The sequence below is a fragment of the Colletotrichum acutatum genome (assembly GCF_030867785.1).
Source record: "Colletotrichum acutatum strain CBS 112980 chromosome Unknown BDZ83scaffold_4, whole genome shotgun sequence".
NCBI classification, from domain to species: Eukaryota; Fungi; Ascomycota; class Sordariomycetes; order Glomerellales; family Glomerellaceae; genus Colletotrichum; species Colletotrichum acutatum.
Genome location: NW_026848998.1, coordinates 311,061 through 328,455, shown reverse-complemented (window position 1 = coordinate 328,455; position 17,395 = coordinate 311,061). Strand labels below are relative to the sequence as shown.

Sequence of the window (17,395 nt, the reverse complement as noted above, 5' to 3'; positions counted from 1 at the left end):
TATACTGCCGGTACGTACTCTCCCACTGAGGCATCTTGGATCCCCTGGTTTCTGCCATGTCATCATGGGGACGGTCTCCCGTGGAATTTCAGGGCGCTTTCAGTGGGACTACCCCGTCCGCCCGCAATTGCCCCTCACCAAACCTCTCTTGCCAGTGGCTCCTTCATTCGATAGCCCGCTGATCAAAGCCGGTACAGCCCTTTTAGGGGTACGGGCAAGGGGGACGATCCCTTTCCCAGCCAAAGTTATGGAAGCTGCTTGGTCTCAGGATGTACTTTCTAAACGACACCTCGGCCTGCCGCTTTCACCAGGCCGCATTGTTGAGTCCTTTTCAGACAGCCAAGTCTCGCCTACAGCCGAATCCTTAATGCTTTACGACGGCCCATGTTTGTTTGAGAAATCATCGTTTCAAGCGATGGCCTGTTAGATGTGATATAAGACAGAGTCAATTTGGGATGTCCTGTGACTTAGGTTGTTCTAGAAACACTGGAAACTATGCTGAAGCATCTTCCATGGTCTGCCTTAGTAAGCAGTTACTTCCAGGTGCTTAATCAAAGACCATTTGCTTTGGCCGTGGTAAGTGTCGCTTGGCGAGACTTCCCTTCTAAGCTCTTGATCGCAAAGACTTACAATTTTGTCAGAATCTCTTTCAATGTAAGTGTTTCAGAGGTGTATTCCATACCAACCACCGCCTGGCACACGAAGGCTGATAAACATGATTCATAAGTGATTATCCAAAAACGACCCGGCAGCCATAGGACGAACATATTTCGCAAGTTGAGACAACGGTGAAAATTGAAGAACAAGCGTACGAGAGCTAAAGATTGTTGTGTCCAGATGCACTATTACAGATTCTAGATAGGATTGGCGGAAATATCGGTCCTATTCATCTTCTGCGATTTATAAAATAAAGTCACACCAAGAAGATGATATCGCCCTTTCTATCGGAAGAGAACCCTGAACAGCACAGTCATTTACAGCCAGGGAGAGGAGAAGAAGAAGACATCTCAAGTGCCCGCGCTGTGGGGCTGGGCGATTGGGCGACCGACTAGGCTATCGCTAGGGATCATATATGGTAAGGTTCAGACCATATTTCAGCAATCCGATATGGTGTAGTGGCCAACATGATGCCCTCTCATCTCGAATGAGAGGTTAGGCATAGCCCCGAGTTCGATTCTCGGTTTCGGAATATTTTGCTTTTTGGATGCAAGACTGCTTCAATGTTGGAAAATTCTGTCTAAGTGTGAAGCGCTGTACATGTGTATTTCTTCAATTAGAGTAGAAGCAATCTGCACAATCTCTTGACGTACATGTATTACTCTGGCTATCTTTCTCAAGGCTCGCGCCCCTGTGTGCCTTGATGTGCCTAGAGTTAGACAACCGACCACTGAATGTCACTGAGAAGCATTAGGGTGGAGCCGTGGGCCTTTCTCTATGAATGAATATACTTAGAAGCCTCCCAGGACGGGAATTGGATTAGGCACGCAGGCGCTCACCAAATAATTTCACGGAGCATGCATATCTTGTGGTGCCATACATCTCATATTTGTTCGGTCCATCTTTGATATCTACTGTTCCCTCAGACTGACTGGCTCTTTCCCTTGTTCTAGGTCTGCGCGTGTACTTCTCAGAGGATGGTACAGTGCATTATCTGTAGGGGCCCAGTTAACTGAACGGCGGCTGCCAGTGCTCCGTGTTGACGAGGAAGTGGGTTGGTCAGCCACAACGCTAGACCCAATCCATGCACTCAATGCCAAGCCACAATTACGCTGACTTCCGGCTCTCCTGTCTGTCCGGGCAAGCGCATTCTAGTTTGGACTTCCTCGACAGCAACCCCGATCGCCGACATCACCAACATCAATCGCGCGCATACCTTCTGAGTGCACGATTGCCCAAGATGCCCGATCCATCACCTGGCGTCAACCACGCCGACTCCATCGAATCGCAACATGACACTGGAAAGAAGGAAGACAAGAAGAAGAGCCGCCGCCCAGCGAGTATGTGGAAGCCCCGGAACGAAGCCAACCTCCCTTCGGCAATCGCGGAATCGATGACAAACGATGGAATAAAGATCGTGGTACTGATACATGTTTTTGAACAGATACGGCATTCAGACAACAACGTTTGAAGGCATGGCAGTAAGTTTGGCAACAGCACTTTGGAGACGACTAGTCGCAAGGGAATCTCGTGGCTGACTGCTACAGGCCAATCTTGACGCCTAAGACTGTCCTCCCTCTCTTCTTCACGATCGGAATCATATTTGCTCCGATTGGTGGACTCTTGCTCTACGCCAGCGCGAAGGTAAATATAGTCTCAATACACCCAAATGACCACTACTAAAACGCGCGCCTCAAAGGTCAAGGAAATTCGCATCGACTACACAAACTGCCTCACCGAAGCGACTTCGACTCTTGGTGAAATGGACTCGAAGTACATCAGCACTGCGTTTAAGAGCGACGACCAGACGAAGAATGCCGAATGGGCTGTGACAACTGTCGATGTCACCGACGGACCGATCACGTACGAGGCGAAGCAATGCAGAATTCAATTCAGAATTCCTGAGGATATGGGGCCGCCTGTTCTGTTCTACTACCACCTGACGAACTTTTACCAGAACCACAGACGTTATGTCGCTTCCTTCTACGACAAGCAACTTAAGGGAAATGCCGAGTCCGCCAGCAACGTGAATAGCTCTTCCTGTGAGCCCCTTGAGTGGGATTCGGATGCCCTGAAGCCGTACTACCCGTGTGGTTAGTCTTGATGTAGTCCACTGGCTCGTTACATCACATATTTACATAGCGACAGGTCTGATTGCGAACTCCATGTTCAACGATACGTTTACTTCGCCCCGCATGCTCCAAGAGGACTCGATATACCCGATGAAGAACAACTCGGGTATCGCCTGGGCATCCGATGCTGATCTTTATGGGGAAACCAAGTACGACCCGGCTGATGTCGTGCCGCCGCCAAACTGGAGAGTCCGGTACCCCAACTACACCACTGAGCACCCTCCGCCCAACATCGCCGAGTGGCAGGCCTTCCAGGTTTGGATGAGGACTGCTGGATTGCCAACTTTCAGCAAGCTCTACCAGCGCAACGACGACGAGACGATGAAGGCCGGCACATACGAGGTTAACATTACCGATAGTAAGTATCTATTGAAGAACGCGGCTCATTGTTCAGTGCTAACCTAGACGCAGATTTCCCTACCACTGAGTACAAGGGAAGCAAGTCCATCGTCATCACGACGCGAACGATCATGGGTGGCAGAAACCCCTTCCTGGGTATCGCCTACATAGTAGTCGGCGGCATGTGCATCCTTCTAGGTGTGATCTTCACTGTCACTCATCTTATCAAGCCGAGGTAAGGAATCCGTACTTCCGTTCCAAGCCCCTGCAAAACCTTGATGCTGATATCCCACGTAGAAAGCTTGGCGACCACACCTACCTCTCCTGGAACAATGCTCCTGGCTCCAAGCCGGGTGCCGGTCCCAGCTCGGCAATGGCCTCAGGTCGCGAAGTACGACCCGGCGAAGCCTAGAAGGCCCGCGATGAGTCGCTGCGCCCCCTTCGTGCGCGTGCGGCATCTGACTCAACCGAACCTTCTGTGGCATCGACAAGACTGGCATATAGTGTGACGACATCGTCAGTCGGGGCCCAACGCATTGTTTCCCCCCTGTCGCAACTGTGAGTTTGGGCAAGCTGACGTAGCATCGATTTGGAAGGTTAGCATCGCGGCGTTTTTGTACGGAATGACATGAAATTGTACGAGTACCGGGGACCTCGACTGAATGAGGAAAACCCCACCCTTCACAGCGTCTCCCGCTGCCGAGGAGAGGATTAGGAAGGGGAGCTTTTGTTTATGGTATTCTTTACCGGCTGGTCAATGACGCGTATTGTTTGTTCTGCTTTCTCCTTTCATGAACTTTTTGGGTTTTCGACCCTGCATGATGAGCTTTTTTTCAGACCCTCTTGAGAAAACGAGGGCGAGGTACCTAGGCAATCAGCAGAAACCAAGAACGTTCCTTAGCTTACCAAGGGAATCTGGAGTTCGAGGGTCAAGGGTCAGGTAGACCATGAAATTATCTCTTTCGAGGCATGATTAAATCAGTTCTGTTTGAGATATCTATGTTCGTCTATTACACTGCGTCGTTACCCGAGGTCAACAAGTGGGATCAGAGAGAATAATGAACAACCTCGCCGCACTTCATGATGCAATCACAAGATAGGAAGAGGACCGGGCATAGATAGCTATCCGGGAATCATCATGGATTAATAAGAAAGCTATCTGTTCCGTCGCCCTGAAGGCCGCAAGGGGCGGCCCGCGTTCACCAAGGACCTCCCCATACTCTCCACCCTAGACGCCTACACAACAAATTTGATAATACAATTGATACCAAAAACAATGCACGCATGGAAAACGCTTCCGTGTGTACCTGCGATTCGCCATTTCTCATCAAATGGTGTCCTCAAGAGTCAAATGCTCAGTGCTTTCTCTTCTTGCGGCCGCGGTCGTCATCGTCACCACCGCCACGGGCGTCCTCTCGATCGCGCTTCTTGGCCTTTGCCTCGAGCTCGTCCCAGTCCTCACCCTCGTCTTCGTCGCTCATCTCGGCGTCATCCTCCTCGTCAGAGACATTTGAGCCAAAGTCGGAGTCTTCCTCGCTCGATTCGGAAGCCTCGTCAAGCTCGTCAGATTCGATCTCAAAGTTACTCTCAGGCTCAGACTCCTCGCCCTCGTCGTCGGACTCTGCCTGCAAGAAGGACCAACCACCATCGATGAAGAACTGGTGGGTGTCGGCAGTGACTGTCTTCATGATGGTCGGCCAGTTCAGGTTGAGGGGACCCTCAGAGTATGCAATATCTGAAGAATCCAAGAACTCCTTGACGTGGTCGAGGAACTCTACTGGAATAGTGTTGACGTGGTAAGGTGCTCTCGTGAAATCTTTGAAGACGAAAACCAGATCAAAGTTCTTCAGACCAAATTGCACACGTTCCAAATGAGCCACTTCTATATCGTCCAAAGTGATGACCATGAAAGGCGGCTCGACAACCTGGATCAGGCACTCCGTGGTGGGCTGGATGAAGACGTTGCTTCGGAATGGCACACCGTGGAAGCCGAGATCCCTGATGGGGACATCTACTTCAATGTTCTCGTTCTTGCCGGCCTCAGCAATCTTCTGGGCAAAGCCTTGGAACAGCCGGTCAAGCTCGGCACGGCGACGACGCTCCTCCTGTTCCTGCTCGAACTCGTCCTCGTCACCGTACCGGTATTTTCTCTTGCGGTTGCCTGTTTCGTCGAACTGGATATCAGTCGCCTCGCGGTAAAACTGCACGTCCTTGGTCTTCTTCTTGTTGGCAACCATGATGGGGTCTTTCAGGTGAATGTGGATGATGACAATCAACTCGTGCTGGCAAGGCTGGAAGAATAGGTGGCGAACGTTTGAGAACAGAATGTCGACACGTTGCTGCGTGCTAAGCGGCGACTGGTATCGAATACCATTCTGGTGGATCTCCACCTTACCAGGGACTCGCTTTCCTTCCATGGCAGGGCGAATGAAGACGTTATCGAGCACAGCAGGACGGCGATCTAGTAGAGCTCGTTAATAGGCTTCTCAGGGCGATCAAGGAAGGGGCTAGCTTACTTCTTATCTCGACGAGCTTGTCCTGCTCGACAACATCCTCCAGCTCCTTCTTCTCCTGCTCTTTCTTGTTCACATCCCGCTTCATATTGGAAATCTGGGTGGCGATTTCTTGGTAACGGTCGCCATCCGTCGACCGAAATGTCAGACTTCTGACAAAATGGGCTGACGCATCCTCGAAAGGCTGGTCGTCTTTGCGACCGACACCCTGACCAGGTGAGAGAAGGTTGATTCTGAGGAACGACCAGTCACCCTCATCACTCTTGCTGGCATTCTTGATTGTGTTGATGTGGAACGGTACAGGGCGACCCATTACGGGAAGCACCACTGTGTCATTTCTCGCATCAACCACAATCTGTAGTTCGCGAACCTTGGGAGGGAACTGGTTGTCGCGCTTGTATGAGTCAAAACGCTTGAACTTCTTCACCTCTTTGCCGTTCTGCCCACTCGTAGACTCGGAGAAGCGCGCCAGGCCCTCCTTCTGCTTCTTTGACGCCAAGTCCTTCTGATGTTCCCGGCGTCTCTTGTCCGCATCGTCATCGACTGTGGTCGTCCGCTCGGATCTCAATCTCGTAGAAGTAATGTTTTTAGTAGCGACAGCACCAACTCGGGAATCCTTCTTTTCCTTCTTGGGCGTAGGCTGGGCCTCCTCCTCGTCTTTGAAGAAGAAGGAATTTGAATCCGCATCAATAGGGGTATCTCCGGTGAAAACGACTGCCTCGCTCGATGTCACACGGATCGTGTCGGTGATGACCAAGGAGTAGATCTTGCTGTTCTTGTCCTGGGGTTGAGGGTTCTCAATGTCGCTGAAGCCAGTGGTGATGACAAGAGTCATGCCATCCTTCAGGGCTCGGGAGTTCTTGGCGTTGAGAATCAAGGTCGGGTCTCTATTCTCCAAACCAACACCCCAACCAACGTTTTTCAAGAAGTGTTTCTCCAAATCAGGTTTCTTGGCCTTGATCATGCTCAGAGCCTTGTTGTAGACCTCCTTGATAACGACGCCATCGCGGACCTCTTTGAGGATCATGTTGTGGATGTTGAAAAGAAGCTTGTAGTTGCTCTCCTGCGACTTGTTGGGGTCTACAAGGTACGTACGCGCGATGGCCGAGCAGTACGACTTGTAGCGCAAGCCCATAGCAGCAACAATAGTACCGGGGTGCAAAATGTCGTCGTTGCTCTCTGAGTTCATCTTCAAGTCGTATTTCCCACCACTCTGCACAAGAGGGCCCAAAACCCAGTCCAGCTGTGCGGGGTCCAAGTCCGCGGGAAGTTTGGTCTTGTTTGGAAGCTCGACCGTCTTCCAGAACTTGTTATCGTCGAGCTTCTTGTCGACCTTGTCTGCCAGTGCGCTGTGCTTGACCTTCTTCTCCTTATCAAGAATGTCCGACATCTCTTCGAGGAAAAAGGGGGTCATCAGGGCGACGCAGGCCTTGGAAGCGGTTCGCATGGCTCGGAGCTCGGTTTCGTCCTTCACAGAGAAGGCATGCTGGGAGAGGGCTTGGGAAATGTCGACCTCTTCGATGTCTTTGCATTGATCGGCGAATACCTTTTTCCACTCTTCGATGAAGGGGCCCTTGGAGGTGTCCTTGGCAATAGTGCCAACCTTGCTCTGCGAAACGGTTGAGTTAGTGACGGTCGATGTTGGTCGCACGGAGCAATGACTTACACCCGAAGATTTGATGACTTCAGCGAGCTTGACGAAAAGCTTCTCGTTCTCCGCAGCGTCCTTGCCTCGAACGAGAACCTCGAGAGGGAACCGGCCATTCTTCAACTGTTCCAGATGTTTCGCTGAGATTGGGTTAGCTAACGCTCGCTGCGTGTACGGCGCAGTGATGGCGAAAACTCCTCACCTTTCTTCGCAGTCGTGAGGATGTAGATCTTCTCGGTCGTGAGCAGCATCATCGTCGTCGGGAATTCGTAGCCAAGAAGCCAAAACTAATTGCGCAATAAAACGTCAGCTCTCGATCTGTGCATGGGGACGATGGCAAACACAATGGAAATGGCCGTGTCGTCGCGGATTGGAAGGGAGGCGACTAACGTGCATGGCGTTGTTCTTGTGCAGCTCGGGGACCTCCTCCACCTTGCCCATCATGACGACGATGGACGAGGCGCCGTGGAAGATGTTGCCATCCTTGGATCGCAAGTCATTCTTCCAGGCGCTGGCGAGGCGCGAAGTGCGCTCGTGGAAGGCCTTGTTGTCGATCTTGATCTCCGCCATCGTCGCTGCGTAGTGAGTGACGGATTTGTTGGCAGAGAAGGGGTTGAAGAACGAAAGGTTCCAGGTTGCTGCTGGCGACGCGAGATCCGAAAAATCCACCGCGTAAATTGGGAGAGGTAGGAGCTCTGCACGTGACCCGCCTCGCGCTTTCACTTTCTTTCCACCTAAGGTTCTTAGGCAGTCACGTCAGTTGGCTGCAAGTTGCTGGGGTCCGCGGCGCGATTGTTGGTGGAGTAAAGTAGGTAGCGTGGAGAAGCTGGCGGGGGCACGGAGCAGGCGAGTTGGGCCTGTTCACTGTCTAGGTGGCGAGCTAGCGTGATATGTGCTGGAGGAGGTAGAGCTTTGGCGACCTATTCAGTTGGTGACAGTGGTAAGTTGGTAATTGTGGTGCAACTGGCAGGTCGGCGTCAAAGCTTCCTACCCGGGCCTGCACCTTGAAATGGAGTTCTTTGCGAAGCCCTTCATGAAATCCCCCCCAGACGGCAGCAAAGAGAGTCAACCTTCAGAGATCTAGAGAGGGAAGGAGCAGGTCCGGTACGTCACGTACTTAGTAGATCAGGCGGAACTAAAGTATCATCATTGCTGAGAGCGACAGCGACTTAAAAGTCGGGGTCTTGGAGAGCCTCGTTATCCCCAACTTCATAAAGACCAAGTGCTCGCAAAGAAGGTATCCACAGGGACAGAAGAAGGACGGGTCACTGTCAAGTCTCTGGAAACACTAGATGCATCTCGCTCCTGCGGATCCTGTAATCGAGTATAGGCTTAGCAAATTAATCGGCAATGATCAATAAACACCATTTTCATAGTATCTAGTGCTCGATTCTTCTCGATGGCATTACGTACACTACGGAGTACATTGATAAAATACACCTCTCTGTCCTTACTCTGTAAATACTTAACTCCATATTTCCCCCATGCAAGTCATCCCCAATCCCCAGGGAAGCAAACGAGACGGCTCCCCACTGAAAAAGGGATTTCCACCTGTTACCGACACTCTAAGGAAGTATCCGTACCCGACAGCGCCCTGCCGAGTCGCCGGCGGTTCCTTGAGAGACGCTCAGGTTCCAGTCGGGTGTCACAAGCGACACCGGCATCGCGCCGGGACAGCATTCAACCGGAAGACCCAGAAATTTGGCAAGAGGGGGGAAGAACGCTCGCTCGGCCCGCCCGATTTTCGGGATGTGGAGACGGGACTTATACGCAACCCCGCGTAAACCCCTCGGATGAAATAAAAGAAGGCATTTCGTAAACCTCACTTTTCTGACTTGGAGATATCATCACTTCACAGACCGAAACCACCAACCACATTGGGTTACATGAGCTCATTCTCAAGGTTCCTGAACCTTTTCAAGCCCAGAAAGATACCCGTCATACCCGCATCCCCCCTACCAAAACCACAAAGAAACACCTCCTCCTCCCCCTTCACAGCCCCCCCAAACCCATCCAAAATGCGTCTCCCCTACGTCCCCAACCCTCCCCAAACCACAACCCCCGAAGACGCCGCCATCGTCTCCCGCATCCAAGCCCGCCGCGCGCCCCGGCCCCTCCAGGCCCTAGACCTGACCCTTCTGCACGCGCCCCCCGTCGCCGACGGCTGGAACTCCTTCCTCGGCGCCGTCCGCACCCAGACCACCATCCCCGCCGACCTCCGCGAGCTCGCAATCTCCCGCGTCGCCGTCGTCAACAAGGCCTGGTACGAGTGGGGCCACCACGCGCCCCTCGCCGTCGCCGCGGGAGTCTCCCAGGAAGGCATGGACGCCATCAAGACCGAGACCCCGCTCGACCTGGCGAGCCGCCCCGCACTGTACCTCAGCGAGAAGCAGTGGGCCGTGCTCGTCTACTCGGACGAGATGACGAGGAACGTCAGGGTCAAGGACGAGACGTTTGCCAAGCTCAAGGAGCTGTTCAACGAGAGGGAGGTGGTGGAGATTACGACGACGGTGAGTCCTTCTTTTCTGTGGAAGAGGGATGAGAAGGGGGTTGAGGGTGGGAAGTGAGGAAGGCTAACGAATGAATACAGGTTGCGTGCTATAACTGTGTGAGCAGATTCCTGGTGGCTCTTGACGGTAAGATGGAAACCCCCAGCGTCTTCGAGTCGAATCAATTCTAATTTTCAAGCAGTCGGCGAGAGGAACAGCACTGGGCCTGACGACGTGGCTCTGCCCTCCCACTGAGCCAAAGAACGCGTGAGACAGAATTAAAATCGTATGCTTAAGTCGGGGGATCTTGTATTGAATTGGAAATGAGAAGACTAACTGGTCAAGTGTAGTGTAAATATGCCATGGGGCTAATGCTGCTGTGAAAAAGGGGTATCTCATCTAAGTGAAGTGATGTGTAAATCCTCCCGATAAACGGTTCAAAAAAGTAAAAACTATCTTCACCCCCAATCCTCTCCTTAAACCTCCTATGAACCTCGCGTAAGACTCTTGTGAACTTCCGTGCCCGCCTTACGCCTGTGACCCCTCCATTTTCTTCATAAAGTTCGTGCCCGCAGTGAAAATTGCGGGCGTGGGAGAGCTGACAGATGGTCTGCCAATGATGTCGCCCAAGATGCTTTCCCGAGGCCTCAAGCTGAGTGCCACCAGATCATATGTCGTCTGTTCAATATGCATATGCAAGTGTTCATACGTCGTTAGTGCCATGTAACCTGTAGTCGTAAGCCGGTAAATCGTTCTACGTCGTAGTTCGCGTTTATGTAGGTGCCGTCCATAGAGCTTCGACGCTTTCCCATGTCTGCCGCAAGCAATACTCCCTGAATCCATCGTATCAAATTGTCAGCTTGGAATTGGCCAACTCTGGTTCGATGGATCTCTCGATGGAGGAGCGTCGCTTGTGCATCCGGGGACTCTTTTGCAGTTCCTGAACCACACCCGCCCAGCCCAGCTTGTGCCCGGGTTGGGTCGTCTCGCGATGACCGATAGCTTGGGTAGTTAGCCTTCGCAGCGGCGGCCGCTCTCGAATCTCTTCCGTCAAGGCGCGCGTCAAGTGGGCGTTTAGGTTGGTCATTGGGGGTGTGAAAGGAGAAACAGGTGTCTTTTCCGGGTCTCTTTGCGGTGTCGTTGGTGTTGCGACGGGCACTTGACGTTCTGCTGTGACGTTTGCCCGGTCCGCGACCACACCCATGTATACTACGAGGAAGCGCATCCTCACGAGATCCAGCCGGCGCACACGCTCCTCGAGATCGCGGCGCTTGCTCGCCCAGAGAAGGCGGGCGCTCAGGCGTAGAGAAGTGGTATCTTCGGAGAGAAGCAGCAAGTTGATCTCTTCACGCAGGTCGTCGCCGCCCTTCTGGATCTCGCGCAACAGTCGCCCTAGGCGGAGCTTATCTTCGAGGCGCTGGACCTTGGCAACGTCCCGATCGTAGCTCTCGTTCTCCTCGACCGAACAGTCGACGGCATCGATAAAAGATGTGATCTCGTTGGGAGCGACACGATAGGCAGTGATATATGTTGTCAGGATCTGGGAGAGTACGACGAGGGAGAGGAGGAGCGCGGTAAGAATTAGGACGAATGTCCACTGACGCGCTTCGTTCTCGGCCATAGCGGAGAGCGAAGCACGTAAGAGAAGAGTGTAAGTGGCGGGTCAACTGGCGAGAGACTATCGCACCATGATGCGACAGAGGTATTATTGGACAATAAGGATGCGTAGGCCTACACAGGGACGTGATCCGCGATGGAAAAAGGCAGTGTTCAAAGTAGAGAGACGGCACAGTCAAGATGTGAAAGGAGGGAGGAGGCAACGTTGATGACGACTGAAATGCGTACACGAAATCGGAGGGGAGGAAGGGCAAGGAGGGCAAGGAGGGCATGGAGGGCTTCGTGGTGGTATTACTGTACTCCCGTCATGGCCGTTGACGGCAGGAGTTGGTCGTTCCGCTCCGCGCAGTGCTGTGCGCGCCAGTACGACGTTAGGGTCTGTAGGTCGGGTTCCAGATGCAGCGCAATCAAATAATGCCTCCTCTTCCTTGCCTTTTCCTGCCCCTCTGGGATGCGGCCTCCCTTGCATCTTTCTGGGCGGCATGGGCCAATAAATGGCACCGAGGTCGCTCCTGACGGGTCCTGTTCGTCGACCGTGGGATGCGACGCTCTCATGGTTGGTGGTCTCCCCTGCAGCTGCATATTGGAGCGTCACCTGTCACTGGACAGACGAGGGTGAACTTCTGTATCCAGCATGGCTTCACTGTGGCCCGAACGTGGCTCGAGAACCGATCCGATGGGGCCGGTGTTCTTCTTCTGCCCTAGACGGTGGGAACTGGGAAATCGAGAGTGAGAGAGGGGCCTATCACCGAGGGGCTGAGCTTGTGACCAACAGTAGCACCCATCATCGTGGCCCTCATCTTCGGGGCTTCGTTTGGTGGATTTGTGCGTATCCACTGTGCTGCATATCGTGGGCAAAGTCCACCGACTGGTGACAAGAAGGGGAGAAATCCTCGGGCAGATTGGCACTTCTGGCGGTAGAAGACGCGACGGGAAGGGCTAGAACCTAGAACCTGGAACCCAGCATTGCGGACGGCGGTGGGCAATGGGCGAGGGGTAAGTTCCATGATGAGGGGTTGTCTAGCGGTCAGCGAGCGAGACAAGATGAGACGACTCGAACGAGGCGAGGGCGGAACGGCATGTCTGCTGGTGCTATTGCTGGTGCTGGTGCGATTTGCCTAGCCGACATGGTGATGAAGAGAGTATGAAAGGCACGGAAGGCATAATTACAACCGGTGTAATCAAAATGCGCAGCTGCAGGTTTGTTCGCTTGTCTCCAGTACCTTGATTTCGGTCAGGTACCTTACATACTTTGTAAGCGCCATAACGTGCCATCCGAAAACTGCAACCTGCGGGTTCTGTTTGGCTCCACGCGCCAGCCATGTAAGAGGCTGGACACTTGCATCTTTAATGGCCTACTCGCTCTAACCCTTGCGCTTGCGCTGCGTTTGTGCTGCACTTCAGGTCAGCGGGGAGATTTAGCTCTCTGGATCACCGGTAGGTGCATGATGAGTGCTAGCCAAGCCGCCATACCCAACTGGACACTCTAGCTCACCACTTGACGCTGCCAGAACACGTTGATAAATTCCTTGCGTGAGGAAGCAGCGGTGATGGGATTCGATGCGATAATGAGTGTTTTCTCCAACCTGATCCCAACTTTTCCATCACCAATCTGAGCAACAGCAGACACATGGGACCAAATGTAAACTTTTCCAAGGTGAAAGTACGGAGCAGTGGAGAACAATTCAACATCCCCAGATCCACTCTCCCAATCTAGACTTTGGGTCCCAACATATCCTTGAAGGAGGTCACGTCTGGATTGAATTTGGACGTCACAGGCTGTCATGTTGAATATGCCAGGTACGATCGTTTGAGGTTGATGAGTCAATTCATCTCTACCTGCAGGACTATTTGGGGATATGCATTTTCGTGCAAGGGGTATCAAATTCCATCTGCGTCCTCAATCCTGCCACGCTCCACGCCAAATTGGCGACGGAACTTACTGCTGTCTAGCCTCGGCCTGCTTCTGAATGTCGTGCTCAGCACCACGCTGCTGAGTCTTGCCCGTGTCGTGGAGACCCTCGTAGTGTGCCTGACCAGCCTTGTCGCCGGTAAGGCCAGCAACGGCACCACCAATAGTACCCTGGACACGGTTGCCAATGCCAGAGGTGTAGTCATTGAGCTGGCCCTTAGCCTCCTGCTGCTGGCCCTCGAGGTTCTGCTCGCGACCTTGCTGCTTCAGGTTCTGTAATCAAGCAGTCAGTCTACTGGGTGCCTAGGGGACAGGGAGTGGAAGTTATGGACAGACTTACCTCGGAGCCGACGAGACCACCAACAGTCTCCTTAGCAGAGCCGACGGTCTGGTTCCAGGAGCCGCCAGCACGATCGGGGTCATCCTTGGTCACACCACCAGCGGTAGCAGTGAAGCCGGGAACCTTAGCGGTAGCGTGGGAAGCATCGTGCTCGAGCTGTGCCTTGTCCTGCTTGGCCTCTCCCTTGTTCTGGTCGGCAGTGCTGCCGGTAAGAGAGCCAAGGAGGTTCTGGGCAGCGCCAGTGGCAGAGTCGACGTACGACTTGAGGGTGGAAGTGTTGTCGTTGTTGGCAGCCATGATGAAGGTTGTGTGGTTTGATTGCTCTGATGAGTCTGATTGATTAAATATTGCAAAGTGCTTGTGGGTTGCGTATGATGATTGACGTGAGGTGTTGATGTAGCAGAGGGATGGCTGTTGTATTGAGGAGGATGGATGGTATTTATGAATGGGAGAACTACGTCCAGGCTCCTTCACTTCCTCAGGCAGGGAGCATGTGAATCGCCATTGTTCTGGCAACCACGATGGCATTTGCCAGACGGAGCTGAAGGTGTGATGTCATTTTGGAGATGGTTCCTGTGGTTGCAAGAGCAGAGGAGGGGGCCACTTTGGGTCATTGTGGAGGACAAACGCGGGATGGAGGGGCAGCTTCGTACCCTGCGCACCTTCCATGATGTCATTTTTGCGACTTCACGCCTTCTGAACTAACGACCACGCCATCGTCGTGTCGCCCCTTTCTTCCCAACACGCCTTCAGGCTTTACGCTTTTCGTCTGGAAAGACGAGACGTCTTGCATACTTGCATACTGCGTAAGGTAGGCCATGTGAGCCCACAACAGACGTAATGAGGACCAGTCTGGACCTTTCTTCTCCGACATTGCCATTTGAGGGATGGTTGATGATGCACATCTTTCCCCCGCCTTGGCAAGTGCTATTCCCTCAACTTGCAAGCTGCCAGCCATGGCTATGCCACAGTAACAACGCCTGCCTCCTTGCCGATGCCATCGTGATTGGGTTGTAGGGTAGCAATATTGCATTCGTACTGTTGGTAGAGCATAGCAAATTCATCCTTGCACTAGACCGCTGAAGAAGCCGGATAACCGGTGTCATTCCGCATGGTCTGTTTAGCTTGAGGTAGTGTCAAGGCTTACACAAGGTCCATCAGACTGTCACACGTAGGCGATAATGTCGGCCAGCACATGGAGCTCTCTTTTGCTCGTTTGTGCATAGCTTGAAGCTTCTCTATTGTGATTCATGCTGGGAGAAGTTCATTTGATGAGGTCCCTCACAACCATAGTATACAGGCCAAATTCTTCGTAATAAAAAAACCGCCGATTGCCGCCGTGCCGGCTCTTGCCGGCGCTTGGTCTTTCCGACCATTTTCTCAACTCTCCGTGGTTCCCGATTCCAACTCCAATATCCCTGAGCAAAAACGAAAGGCTGGCTGTTAAGGTATCTCAAATGTGGGTTTTAATACAAGCTACTCCGGGTTGGAAAGACTCGGGTGTCTTCCTGCAGGATCCTCAACGGCTCAGAAGCGTCAAGTGCTGAAGAGTGCAGGTGTTGATGCGCAAGTATGCATCATGTCGAGCATACTGCCTTCAGTGCTGGCTCCACTGGATAGTGTTAAGGTCAACACCTTCCTGCACCAACTCCCAAAGCGGACTCAGCTCGCGCAGGAAGTCGACTCTCTCCTTAACTGCCTTGAGAACGTAGTCAATCTCCTGCTCGGTGGTGAAACGACCAATACCGAATCTGATACTGCTGTGCGCGCTCTCATCGCTGTTGCCCAAAGCACGAAGAACGTAGCTGGGCTCCAGGGAAGCAGAGGTGCAGGCACTGCCAGAAGACAGCGCAATGTCCTTCAAGGCCATCAGGAGAGACTCGCCCTCAACGTAGGCGAACGAAACGTTGACGCATCCAGGGTAGAAGTGCTCAGGGTCGCCGTTCTGGGTGGTGTGCTCCAGCGACAACAAACCGTTGAGGAGTCGGTCGGACAAGAACTTGATGCGCTTCGAGTCATACTGATACATCTGTTAGCTGCGGTGTACCAACGCATGATGCCATAGACAGAGCAGAATAATTGGGATAGGGTCAGACAGGTTGCTATTTTTCAACATGGACGTCCTTGTCACGGGACATTCAGAAAGCCATGCATGTAGGAGCGAATCATCATATGGGTAGAATGGGGAAAGGGAACTTGATGAAATCTTTGACATACCTCCATTTCCTCGTAGGCGATGCGGCACGCCTCGCCAAAGCCAGCAATCAGTGGCGGTGCGAGAGTGCCGCTCCGCAATCCTCTCTCCTGTCCACCTCCGCTGATGATGGGGTCAAGTCTGACTCTGGGCCGGCGGCGGACGTAGCAAGCTCCAATACCCTTGGGACCGTAGATCTTGTGTGAAGAGATAGACATCAAGTCGATGTTCATCTTGTTGACGTCCATGGGAATCTTTCCGACAGCTTGTGCAGCGTCGGTGTGGAAGAATGTCTTCCTCTCGCGGCAAAGCTTTCCAATTGCCTCCAATGGCTGGATAACTCCGATTTCGTTGTTCACGGACATAATGCTGACAATAGCAGTGTCCGGACGAATTGCTGCAGCTAGCTCATCCATATCGATCAAGCCAGAGTTCTTGACTGGGAGGTATGTGACTTCGAAGCCCTCATCTTGGAGATGTCGGCAGCTGTCGAGAACGCACTTGTGCTCCGTCTGCGAAGTGACAATGTGCTTCTTCTTTCCAGATCTGCCAAAGAACCTTGCGACTCCCTTGATGCTCATGTTGTTGCTCTCGGTGGCACCGCTCGTGAAGATAATTTCCTTGGGGTCCGCACCGATAAGCTTCGCAATGTGCCCTCGAGCCTCCTCGACCGCTTCCTCACTTTCCCATCCATATGCGTGTGTTCTCGAATGCGGGTTTCCGTAGATGCCAGTCATGAACGGTAACATGGCATCGAGGACGCGAGGGTCGACGGGAGTCGTGGCTTGCATGTCGAGATAGATGGGTCGCTGGCCCTCCTCCATCGTAGTGACTTGCTTCAGAACCTCAGCCATGGGGCTAACCATGACATTTGAGGCATCGGGTGACTGAGGGACAACATCAATGAAGTCCTTCTTGTCAAGCTTGATGGCGGTTTCGATGTTAACCTGCGCATTATCACGTTTCGTTTCCGAGACGTATCTGCGCTGCTGAGATAATCTGTGGGTTTGCACAACCGCCACCCTTGATAATGAGGAAATGCCTCGTGAGGGGACACCCGGCACTTGCGTGTAGCGGCAAAGGCGACCTGCCTGCCTGAAGGCGTTTGATGTGATGCTAGCCATGATGTGGTTGATGTTGATGGCGTAGGGAAGAAGAGGGACGCAAACTTCAGGGAGAAGAAAAAGGGAAAGAGAAATTCTAGAAGGAGGAGAAGCTACCCTACTCAGTATGGGGATAGTTTTTTTCGTGACAAATTGCATCGGAGACCGCCTCGGGATCGGGGATAAACACACGGGCCGTGATTGGCCGGATCTGGTGGGATGACGTTCCCTATTCAGCTGCAGTCCTCTTTGGTAGGCGGTTTCGGCTACGGCACCTGTCAGGACCGACACCCCCGAAGAAGCAGCAGCCCCAGATTGGGCCGCGCCTCGTAAGGTCAAGAAGCACAGGCGGGCGCGGCAGGGAAGCCGAAGCTTGCAAAGGGACGGTACCTACCTAGGTGCATGGTCCTTACCATCCCATGCCATAAAGTGCCTTACCTAACATGCCCTT

The 17,395-nt window shown here is 52.9% G+C and overlaps 7 protein-coding genes and 1 non-coding gene across 8 annotated transcripts; 4 read left to right on the top strand and 4 right to left on the bottom strand.

Annotated features, from left to right (window-relative positions):
• Window positions 1-1,101: 1,101 nt before the first annotated feature.
• BDZ83DRAFT_t21 lies at window positions 1,102-1,189 on the top strand. Its single transcript has one exon. It is a non-coding gene; the product is annotated as a tRNA-Glu (tRNA).
• Window positions 1,190-1,897: 708 nt separating this feature from the next.
• On the top strand, window positions 1,898-3,540 carry BDZ83DRAFT_715296 (LEM3 family/CDC50 family protein; the record flags this gene model as incomplete). Its single annotated transcript, XM_060511733.1, has 7 exons — window positions 1,898-1,997; window positions 2,102-2,138; window positions 2,205-2,301; window positions 2,357-2,750; window positions 2,806-3,147; window positions 3,201-3,363; window positions 3,426-3,540. 7 exons carry the CDS (start codon window positions 1,898-1,900, stop codon window positions 3,538-3,540), a joined length of 1,248 nt encoding a protein of 415 aa, XP_060371061.1.
• A 943-nt stretch (window positions 3,541-4,483) lies between these two features.
• Window positions 4,484-7,859, bottom strand: BDZ83DRAFT_646437 (FACT complex subunit SPT16; the record flags this gene model as incomplete). The annotated part of the gene is made up of 5 exons (XM_060509963.1): window positions 4,484-5,589; window positions 5,645-7,250; window positions 7,308-7,444; window positions 7,492-7,576; window positions 7,680-7,859. The coding sequence occupies 5 exons, from the start codon at window positions 7,857-7,859 to the stop codon at window positions 4,484-4,486; spliced, it is 3,114 nt and encodes a 1,037-aa protein (XP_060371060.1).
• Window positions 7,860-9,307: 1,448 nt separating this feature from the next.
• BDZ83DRAFT_746866 (carboxymuconolactone decarboxylase) lies at window positions 9,308-10,033 on the top strand (the record flags this gene model as incomplete). Its single annotated transcript, XM_060513334.1, has 3 exons — window positions 9,308-9,799; window positions 9,880-9,925; window positions 9,981-10,033. 3 exons carry the CDS (start codon window positions 9,308-9,310, stop codon window positions 10,031-10,033), a joined length of 591 nt encoding a protein of 196 aa, XP_060371059.1.
• Window positions 10,034-10,625: 592 nt separating this feature from the next.
• Window positions 10,626-11,399, bottom strand: BDZ83DRAFT_646435 (uncharacterized protein; the record flags this gene model as incomplete). Its single annotated transcript, XM_060509962.1, has 1 exon — window positions 10,626-11,399. The coding sequence occupies one exon, from the start codon at window positions 11,397-11,399 to the stop codon at window positions 10,626-10,628; it is 774 nt and encodes a 257-aa protein (XP_060371058.1).
• A 245-nt stretch (window positions 11,400-11,644) lies between these two features.
• On the top strand, window positions 11,645-12,379 carry BDZ83DRAFT_292838 (uncharacterized protein). The gene has a single exon (XM_060502199.1). The coding sequence runs from the start codon at window positions 11,890-11,892 to the stop codon at window positions 12,268-12,270; it is 381 nt and encodes a 126-aa protein (XP_060371057.1). The 5' UTR covers window positions 11,645-11,889; the 3' UTR covers window positions 12,271-12,379.
• Window positions 12,380-13,334: 955 nt separating this feature from the next.
• On the bottom strand, window positions 13,335-13,944 carry BDZ83DRAFT_565688 (uncharacterized protein; the record flags this gene model as incomplete). Its single annotated transcript, XM_060503785.1, has 2 exons — window positions 13,335-13,580; window positions 13,648-13,944. The coding sequence occupies 2 exons, from the start codon at window positions 13,942-13,944 to the stop codon at window positions 13,335-13,337; spliced, it is 543 nt and encodes a 180-aa protein (XP_060371056.1).
• Window positions 13,945-15,244: 1,300 nt separating this feature from the next.
• BDZ83DRAFT_565458 (cysteine desulfurase IscS) lies at window positions 15,245-16,965 on the bottom strand (the record flags this gene model as incomplete). The annotated part of the gene is made up of 2 exons (XM_060503759.1): window positions 15,245-15,667; window positions 15,865-16,965. The coding sequence occupies 2 exons, from the start codon at window positions 16,963-16,965 to the stop codon at window positions 15,245-15,247; spliced, it is 1,524 nt and encodes a 507-aa protein (XP_060371055.1).
• Between the last annotated feature and the right edge of the window lie 430 nt (window positions 16,966-17,395).